The sequence below is a fragment of the Chelonoidis abingdonii genome, chromosome 2 (assembly GCF_003597395.2).
Source record: "Chelonoidis abingdonii isolate Lonesome George chromosome 2, CheloAbing_2.0, whole genome shotgun sequence".
In the NCBI taxonomy this organism is placed as follows: domain Eukaryota; kingdom Metazoa; phylum Chordata; order Testudines; family Testudinidae; genus Chelonoidis; species Chelonoidis abingdonii.
The window spans coordinates 123,703,047-123,713,564 of NC_133770.1; the positions used below are offsets into that span (position 1 = coordinate 123,703,047).

At 41.8% G+C, this 10,518-nt stretch overlaps 1 protein-coding gene across 2 annotated transcripts in view; it reads left to right on the top strand.

Moving 5' to 3' along the window:
- The window catches only part of SLC39A6 (solute carrier family 39 member 6), a 41,469-nt gene that overhangs the window by 15,981 nt on the left and 14,970 nt on the right, over positions 1 to 10,518 (top strand). For both annotated transcript variants that reach the window (XM_032774978.2, XM_032774979.2), the window contains exon 7: positions 1,623 to 2,000. In XM_032774978.2, the coding sequence (XP_032630869.1) occupies positions 1,623 to 2,000 (378 nt within the window). The remainder of the gene's footprint in view (positions 1 to 1,622; positions 2,001 to 10,518) is intronic.

The window sequence follows — 10,518 nt, forward strand, 5'->3', positions numbered from 1 at the left end:
TGCCTCGCTTGTATGCCTCTGTTACTTCCCTTTTGGACCTCCACTCTCCTCTAGATCCTGTTGCAAGGCTGAGTCATATACCCAACTGCAGAAAATTGAAAAAAATAAATGGAGATTTGGGTTTATTTCTGTTTCTGTGTTCAGGGTTAGAAAGAGTTACTTTAACTCATTTTTCAGATTCTTGAGCAAAACACCATCTCAGAAGCATTTCTTGGAGTCAAAATGCGTGAACTGCTTCAGAGTAGAACAGTACCAAAATAGTCATAGATTAAAAAAGGAACTTTGTTCAGTTTGCAGAGACCCCAAGTCATATGGGTTTATCGCCTGCAATCATTCTCTGGAGATGGCACTTTTTATCTGTAATTAACAGGAGATAGTGTTTCTGGCATGATAATTTATCTCTGGCTTCTTTTAATTGCATTTTTTCTCCGATTTTCTGTCTCGTTTTTTAAGCACCTCAAGCATCTAACACTGACCATAACTACCAGAAAACTAATATTATCTATTTGATTAGACAGTACCCCACAATCTCTCCTGAGAATACATAAAAGCTCATATGTTGGCTCAGTGTTGCATGTCGTGCATGATCATGTAGCCTCAACCAGAATTCTTCTGTATCTGAGATTATCTTCATAGGTATCGCAGTGGAATTCAGTTTTACTGATCCCCATTTGTAGTTTTCATGTGGCTATATGGATCATACCTTCTTTTGCAGAAACCAGTTCCCATTGATGTTGAGGTCAATGGGCTTTTTGTTTCAGGATTATATGGCAATTACATTCTGCCCCCCCCCCCCCCCCCAAATATAGAAAAGAATTGTGCACTTCTTTCAATGTCACTCACTGCAGGTAAAGAATTTAACTGAAGTGCCAGTTAGAGCCAATTCTTAATTTAACTGACCTAACTTGACAGCAAGTTGTATTAAACATTTAATATGTCCTTCTGTACTACATACTTTTCTTCTCTGCATATGTCTGACTATTTTTTGGAAGTTCAGACTTACAGATTTGCATGTAGTGGTTAGTTAATTACATCTGTATCATCACAAAAAAGTGTCAGAATTGATCCTTATATTATAACTTCTCTGATTTTGGTGGCTTATAATTCAGCCTAAATTCATGAAAAGTACATGCAATGTGACTTTCAGACTTCTTTTAATTTTTAAAACAATTGGTCTACAAGTCAAATTGTGCACGTTGAAGAAGTAAACTGTACACATTAACTATTTTTCTTAAGCACAAAACTAGCAAATGATTTAATATGTAATACGGTATAATCTATTGTTAATATATTATTTTTATAGCATCAGCTGAAAAAACTCAGATTACCCGAGTATAACTTGTGGGAATTTTGTTTTTTTGGAAATGAGTCTTTAGAGATGAGATAGGAGTTAAAACTTTTTTTATAGTTTTGTAACATTTCTGTTGAATTTCATGGTGAGTTTAGGGAAATTTGAGATGATATTTAAAAGGAAAGTATTGTGGAAAGTCCTTCAAAATATTGCCATGCTTAGCCTCAATTCTGAATTTCCTTGCTTTTCTCTTATTGTAACATAACATTGTATGTGATTTTTTTTTTTATGTACAGTTATGTAGTCTTACTTATTTTTTTTTATTTACAAGGGCCTGAAGGTTACCTAGGGACAGAGTCACAAGATCCATCACACTTCATTTCTCAGCAGCCTGTGGTACAAGAAGAAGAAGAAGTCATGATAGCTCATTCCCATCAAGAGGAAGCTGACAATGAATATGTATCCAGGGGGTGTAGAAATAAATGTCATTCACATTTACATGACACTCTTGGACAGTCAGATCATCTGAGTCACCATCATCATGACTACCATCATATTCTGCATCACCATCATACCCAGAACCATCATCCACACAGCCACAGTCAGCGCTACTCACGCGAAGAGCTGAAGGATGCTGGGATAGCTACTCTAGCCTGGATGGTGATTATGGGTGATGGACTACATAACTTCAGTGATGGGTTAGCCATTGGTAAGTGTTAATACAATTCTTTTGCCTTCTCATATAATAACAACAAGGTAAAATTGTTTCTCTGCTGCCACTTATCTGATATCCTCTCACTAGAAGTTAAGAGTCTTGCTGTAATAAATTATCCAATGATCTGCTAGTGGGTTTTGAATTGATCAGTCAAGGTTACAGATTGGAAACCTGGATAGCTAGTGCCAAACAGTAAACCATGACTTATTTGCTGCAGCTGAGAAAGGAATAAGGATAATGACCAGATAACTTCCCATCGTCTGTTTCTTTAAGAAATGTTATAAATATTGCTTTAATTATTTTACACTCAGAAGATCAGACCAAGATTTTCAAAACTGGGAGCCTAAAGATAGGCACCTAAATTCATGATTTAAGAACTTAAGTAGTGGGCCTCACATTTCAAAAGTGCTGAGCACCCAGCAGCACTCACTGATTTCAGGCTTTGTGTTAATTCTCCCTATGCTGTGTTCATAAAGGTAGGTGATCCCATGTCCTCACTCCTATAGCCTGTCTATAGTACTCTCCAGTTTTCATTGTAATCAGGTCATCGGCTTTCATGTTTTTCCTCCAGCTTCATTGACATTCACCAAGATCAGGATTCATACTTTAAATGTCCAGAGTCCTGTCAAAGTTAGACTCGGGACTCAGTTTGTCAGACCACTCTGTTTTATTAGCACAGCGCTCTGCTAATACACCCAGATAATGTGAGCACCATGAAAGACGCACAAACTATCTTATTTATACAGATAAAAGAGCAGGAATTAGACAAAGGGACAAAGAAGGCAAAACCATAAAATTCACCTGAGGCACAGCATGCATATCCTACTTCCTTACTGAGGGCTGGTCTACACTACGGGGTAAAATCGATTTTAGATACGCAATTTCAGCTACGTGAATAACGTAGCTGAAGTCGAATATCTAAAATCGATTTTACTCACGCGTTCCTCACCGACGCTAGGATCCGATGATCGGCTAGTCGCCATGTTGCACTTCCGAACTCCGTTGGGTTGGTGGAGTTTCCGCGAATCGATATAAGCGTGCTAGGATCGATATTATCCCGTCATCTAGATTAAGAGCAATTATCGATCCGAGCAATCGATTTTAACGCGCCGATAATGGTGCGTAGTCTAGACGTGGCTAACTTCCTTATCGATCTAAGGCTAATACTTCACCAATTGCCCTTAAACGGTGCAGTTGTTCTATGTTAATGTCTGTATTCCTGACACCTGGATTGCAGCATTCCAACCATTTTGCTTAAAGGTACAGACAGCATTTCTTTAATCCTTTCTATTTTTACAATATAATTCATTCTACTTCCACAATCCCTAAGGCAAGGGTTCCTAAACTTTTTGACTCGACGTTTTAATGTATATCCTGTGACTTCTTTTTTTTAAAAAAACCATAGCTTGTCTAAACATATAACAATATCTCCTCTTCCTGCATGGTTTGTTTGTGTCCCTATTCCTTCTCTCATGCATGTTCTATTGCTTCAGTTCTGTCATACTGGAATGCTGTAGTTTCCTTGGAAAGATTTAATGAGCTATTCACAAAAATCATTAGACAAGTGAGGTCAGGTTGGCTGTCCGCTACCTTTCTCTGGCAAGATGGATAATTGAGAATTTTGGATCTAAAGTAAGGTAGTGATGGGGGGGGGGGAAATATTTTTTTAAATGAGTAATCAATACCAACAAGTCAAGATCATGGAAGACTAACAGTTTTCTAGATGCGCTTATTGCTCTACAGATGTTGGATTCATTTTTAATGTTGGGTCATTTGCAACAATGCACTGTAGTCAGTTCAAGGGCAGTAGCTTTACTGTAAATCACATTGCAGAGCTGAATTCATTTTTCTTGTTTGTATGAGGAAGGGTGACTAAGTGATAGTGTAAGTTATTTCTTTGGACTTCAGAGTAATTTTTCAATGATGTGGACAAACAATTCTGTATCTAATTCATAATATAATATTACAGGAGAGCTTCTGTTTTAAAAATTTTTAAGATAAAAATTTGACCACTGACTCTAAATTTTCCAGTTTATCAGTAGTGAAAAAATGCATGTAATAAAAGCCAAGAAGAATCAATTATCCTAAGTATATTTGTGAGACATTTGGGAAAGGATGGTTTTGATGGACGTGAAGTAAAAATACAAGGGAAGGCTAATACAGTCTAACAAATGAGACCAGCCAATTTAGTAAGACCTCATTAACGGATTCATGTCTAGACTACTAGAAAGGTGGATTTTTCCATTTGATCTGTCTAAAATTTCATATGGGACAGCACAACCTGCCAACCTTATGGGGAGGGAAAATCCAGGAATCTTTTTCCTAATGGTTCCAGGTATTTGAATGAAAAAAATGTTAGTTTATTTTTGGTTGCAGGAAAATATTAGGCTGAAATAAACCTTCTTATTTGCAGTAAATGAGTTCTTCTCATATTCATAATGATTCCTTACTATATTCCAGCATGTATGTATTTGGTTGTCTTGGACCTGTTTTATTTATTGGAATGGGATAGAACTCAAAGGTACTAAGGTATGCTGGAATTCTGGTGGTGGTATTGTTACAACATTAAACATAATAAAGGGACAAGTTTCTGCCACCATAAACCGAAGAGGTTTTTTTAATGATGATGTGCTCTTAATAAATGGTTAAAATGTAGAACATTTTAAAATTATAGATAAACCTTTATTGTAACAAGCACCCTTATTTTTATTTTATTTTAGTCTTTTTTTAAAGGAAAATCCCTTTTAGACTATACTAAATGTTCTTGTTTTAGGGAGACTATTTTAGGTAATAGCTTCTTGAGTTGAAGTCTAATCTGTTTTTGTTCAAGAAGCAGAAAGGCAAACATACATGAAGACAAAGGAGAAAACAGTGAAAGATAGGAAAATGCTGCTTCTGTCTCACTAAAGCTTGTAGTTTTAGTTGCTGGGTAATCACAGGCACATCACATAGTATATAGTCTTATTAGCCAATTGGGAACCTGGCAAAGTCATGCTGGCTAGAGAAGGCAAAAAGACAGAAGCCTACAATTGGAGGAATGAGATGATGGGAAGGGAGGGAAACTTACCCTATGGAGGCTGTAATAGCAGGACTCCTAAGCTTACGTTCCAGGAATTGCTGATGACACAACCATGGCAACAATGATATCTTCTACTTCTCTCTTCTCATCTCCTAAGCAGGACATCTTTCAGGATTAGGAATAGAGACCCAGTTTATCATCACTCTTTCCCATTGGGTGGTGATAACCATGATGGTGAAGCTTGTTAGCTTTCCTTGTTGCATGGACACTCATTGTCCAACATTCTCTGACTGCAAGTTTAAGCTAATTACAGAGTGATAACTTTAGCATGCCATAATCAACCAATCAAGCAGGGTGGCTACTTATTAGGGCAGTGTTTCCCAAACTGTGTTCCACAGAATGTGAATAGGTGTTCTGTGAAAGAATCATAATTAGAAGAAAAAAAAGAGGTTTTAATTTTTTTTTAAATTTGGCATGTTTGAAGCATAATTTACAACTCCTTTTTGAATGACTATAATGTAACATAACTCTTTTTCGGGTTATTGATCTCGTATTGAATATCATGGCATAAAGAGAACGTGGCATGCAAGTTTGTTGACGTCTACCCCTTTCGGGCATGTTTCAGTTAGTGACATCTCATAGACTTTAAGGTCAGAAGAGACCATTATGATCATCTAGTCTGACCTCCTGCACAATGCAGCCCACACAATCTCACCCATCCACTTCTATAACAAACCTCTAACCTATGTCTGAGTTATTGAAGTCCTCAGATTGTGGTTTGAAGACCTCAAGCTGCAGCGAATCCTCCAGCAAGTGACTCGTGCCCCATGGTGCAGTGGCAGGCAAAAAGCCTCCAGGGCCTCTGCCAATCTGCCCTGGAGGAAAATACCTTCCTGACCCCAAATATGGTGATCAGTTAAACCCTGTGGGCAAGACTCACTAGCCAGTCACCCAGGAAAGAATTCTCTGTAGTAACTCATACTCCTTCTGCTTGAGGCTGCGCAAACTGCAGTGGTATGTGCACAACATTCTCTTTATGCCATGTTGAATATAACATTCACTCAACACGTTCAAACCTGTGGGTTGTCAAAGTTAGAATCAGGACTCACAATTTGTCAGACCACTCTGTTTATTAGCGCACCGCTCCACCAATAACATTCAGAATATGTGAGTGGCCATGCAAGGCCTAAGCAGTCTTATTTATACAGATAAAAGAGCAGGAGAAAGACAAAGGGACAAAGAAAGCAAAAAAGACAGGAAAAACCACCTGGGACAGAGCATGCATATCCCACTTCCTTACTAATTGGTATCGATCTAAGGCTAATACTTCACCAATTGCCCTTAAACGGTGCAATTGTTCTATGTTAATGTCTGTGTTCCTGACACCTGGATTGCAACATTCCAACAATTTTGCTTAAAGGTGCAGACAACATTTCTTTAATCCTTTCTATTCTTACAATATACATTTTTACTCACACCCCCTTTTGGTCAGCTACGCCATACGCAACCATCACAGGTCCGACAAAATTTAAACGCGTTCCTTATCTCTTTGGTTAATCAAGTGATATTCAAAATCATCATATTAGCACTCGGTTGGGCATCATCTGGTGAACACAATTCTGGATACAGAACAGAGATAACTGAAAGCAATACAATAAATACTAAGATTCCAAACGAGATAGTTAGGGCCTCCCGAAACATACCAGCTTCCTAATGCCAGAGAAATTGAACAGGCTACGTAGACACTTCCAGAAAAGAACTCGCTCTTTATAGGAAGAATGCATTGTCAACTGTTAGTGCGATTATCACACTCATTGGTATGTCAGGTAAAACACACAACATCTTTCATGAGACACGAGGTCCCTCCTATTGGCAGCCAGCACTATGTAATGCTTGGCGGTTGGAGGCCCACCTGTCTGATGAATTCATCCCGCCTGTTTCTGTGGCCAGGGTTTTAAACTTTCTCCTGGGTTCATTTGCATTATTTCAAAACCACTGCTTGTTAACCTAGGAGTCTTTTTGCATGGTGTATTACCGGCCCCCAAGTGGATAAAAGGAACTGCCATGGCCTCTTCCAAGTTAAGGGGCTTATGTTATGTACATACCAATGGGCATCTGTTAAGGTCCCTCTTTCGCCTGAAAGGTATGGAGGCGGTCTCTGGAGAGGTACTCTAGTACGCGAATTGTGGGAAGAGGTGGCTGTCAGATAACAGAATAGAACCTGTACCAAGTGAGCTGGAAGGACAGTATACAACTTTTGGTCCCACAAACCCATGATGCCTAATAAGGTCCTGGAAAAAGGTTGATTGCATCTATTTGTTAACGTAGGGTTCTAACAAATGAGAGAGTAATACCTCCCAAGGGCACATGGTAATTTCTGCCTTACGAGCGAGTGGTACGTGTTTGTATGCATTGGAAGATTGTATTATTTTTACTAAGATTTCACACTGTAGGTGGGAACATGGATTGATTTTTCGTTGATCCCAGGTTAGAAAAAAATTAATATCCCCAATACCCAGTTCACGGCACTGCCTTTAGTTTGTTTGATAAATCCCATAAGCACCAGTGCCCACAAATATGCTGAAGGCAATGGCTGTTCCCAGATCCAGTGCCGCCCATTACACAACCAACACCAGAGTGGCCTTTTCCTCCACCACAACTTATGCCATTAGATATTATCCCACTGTTTCCAAGTAGTCATTACTGTTCATGTTCTGTTAAATGGATAGGTCGCCTCCTAGTGAGCTGGGAATTGGAGTTAGGGAATTGCCAGGACAGGGAAGCACTAGCTTTGAGAGTGGGCCTGGATTGTGGCGCAACCGCAGCATTTAGAAATGATAAGGGTTCTGAGCTATCTCTAACACTTGCTGCTGATAAAGAGTTGTCATTGTGGCTTCCCAGAGCTTAAGATACCAGCACCGAGAAACAGGAGCCATGAGGGGTGCAATGTGGAGCAGGCCCTTTCTGGTTCTGACAACCTCAACTGAGGGGAACCAGTCAGCGGTTTAGTCCACAGCAGACAGGACTGCTAGGCCTCACTACTGCTGCTTCTGGCCAGAGCCTTTAAAGTTGCGTCTCCTTCTGGAAACCCTTAACGGAGAGCGAAGATTGTAAGGTATTGCCAAGGCTGTCCTCTAACGTCCGTCTTCAGTGCAGTAATCAAAACTGATTCTGCGCAGTCCTGAGTGGATTGGTTGCCTGGGGCCGAGGGCTGTCTTACTTACACTGTGGAAGCCTATAGCCAACTCTGCTCGCGATCCTAGATAGTTATCATTTTTGGTTTCTTTTTTTGTTACCACCCTTGTCATGGGTAGGATCCAGGTGACAGTAACCTGAAGCAGGACTCTTTCCACCAGAGGTCCCATCAGGCCGTTCGAATAGGATCGCCTCCCGCGTACCCGTAGACCCAGTCACCTGGCTCAATCCGATGTGAGGCTTCGACTGGCTTCCCGAGTGCCATCCCGGCGCGGCCCTTGAACCTAGTAATCGGAACCTGACTTACAGCTTGCATATAATTCCCTTGCAAATAGTGAAGGAAGCGCGACTGCTGATCCAAGATTCAAGTCGCGGAAACTGCGCGAGTAAGGTATGTCCACAGCTTGGCATAGGCGGGTCCCATAACGATCTCACAACACAGTTATTGCCTTTGGCGGTGGAGTGGATTGTATTTCATACAGGGCCTAGCTGGTAAGCTGCTGGCACCGGAGACTTAGCCCCTGTGAAGATCACAAATCTGCATTCTATTCTTAAGCCCGACACCCATCCCCATCTTCGCCTCCTCACACAGCCACCATGCAACTTGCGTGGGGTAGGGACATAGCATGCAGGGTGTAGACATGTCCATATACGATCCGCGGAGGTTTGCACAATTATCTGTCACAACGATGTACCCTCCGTCAACTGGGACAAAGTGGCTATTCCCTTTGGCAGGCAACACCTGATAGTTAACCAAACATTTAGGCACGGAACATGAGCAGACCTTGCGACAAGGAAAGGCTTCAATCCAACCAGAAAATAAACATACCATAACCAAAATAAATTCAAATCGTTGACACTTAGGCATTTGTACAAAATCAAGTTGCCAATGCAAGAAGGGTGCTTGGGGCAAGCCCCGGAATCCCTGAGCCACTTTTACAGGTTTACAATATTGTGGCTTTGGCAAGTGGTGCAGGCAGCAGAGTGACGGGCTGCAAAAGAGCTGAAATGGGGAGCCCACCATCCCACCTTAGTTAGAGCAGAGACCATTCCCTCCTTTCCGACATGCAAAACACGGTGTAGCAGGGCGGCCAGCGATGAGTAAAATGAAAAAGGGGCCACAAAGGCACCAGTGGGCGAACGCCAAAGGGAATCAGGATGTAGAGAGCAACTCTGGGCAACCCAGGAGTCTTTTTTTGGTTTCTGGGGCAGAGTCCTGGAGCAGGGTGAGGTCAGTGAGGGACGGTGGTGGTATAGAAACAGAGAGGGAACTTAGAAATGCATCTGGGGAGGGTTCCATGGCTGCGGCATGCTTAGCAGAGGCATCAGCAAATGCGTTACCCTTAGCAACATCAGTGTCTGCCATCGAGTGGCCAGGGCACTTAACAATAGCCAGGGCAGAGGGAAGTAAAACTGCATACAGGAGAGCAGCGATATAGGGGCCGTTCTTAATAGGGGTACCAGCAGATGTAAGGAAACCCCAAAAGCATAGCGGGAGTCAGTGTAACCACCAAAAAGCAGGCACGGGTAAGGGCAACTAATTCAGCAACTTGTGCTGAGGTTACAGAAGGTGAAGGCGCAGCTTCTAGAGTTTGAGAGTGATACTACAGCATATCCTGCAAGGAGACGACCTTGGTTGTCCCGAAAACAGGAACCATCAGTAAACAAAACAAGGTCAGAGTTAGGGAGAGGGACATCAGAAAGGTCAGAGCACGGGACGGTGATAGCAGAGACAGTTGCAAGGCAGTCGTGAGGATCACTGTCGTTTAGATGAAGGAAGGAGAGTGGCAGGATTTAACTGAGAACAGCGTTTTATAGTGATAAATGAGGCCGACAGCAGTAGAAGTTCATACCTGGTAAGATGAGGTGGCTTGTATTGCGTTGTAGTAGCAGAGTTTCCACAGAGTGAGGGACCCATAAGAGTAAGGGGGGAGCGAAGGACAAGGGATTCAGACATTTCGACTAGGCGTGCTGCGGCAACCACAGCACACAGGCAGCGGGGTAGGCCTTGGGCCACAGGGTCCAAAGTGGCAGAGAAATAAGCTACTGGGCGGTTCTTGCCTCCGTGCACCTGAGTGAGTACTCCAAGTGCACATCCAGATTGTTCATGGCAGAAAAGGGTAAAAGGCTTAGAATAGTCTGGCAGCCCTAAAGCGGGGCAGAAGCCAAACCTTGTTTGAGGGAAACAAAGGCAGATTCAGCTTCAGGTGGCCATGGCATGGGATTAGGCACAGAGAGTCGAGTGAGTTCCTGTAGAGGTTTTGCAAGGGAGGCATATTGGGGAATCCATTGCCTGCA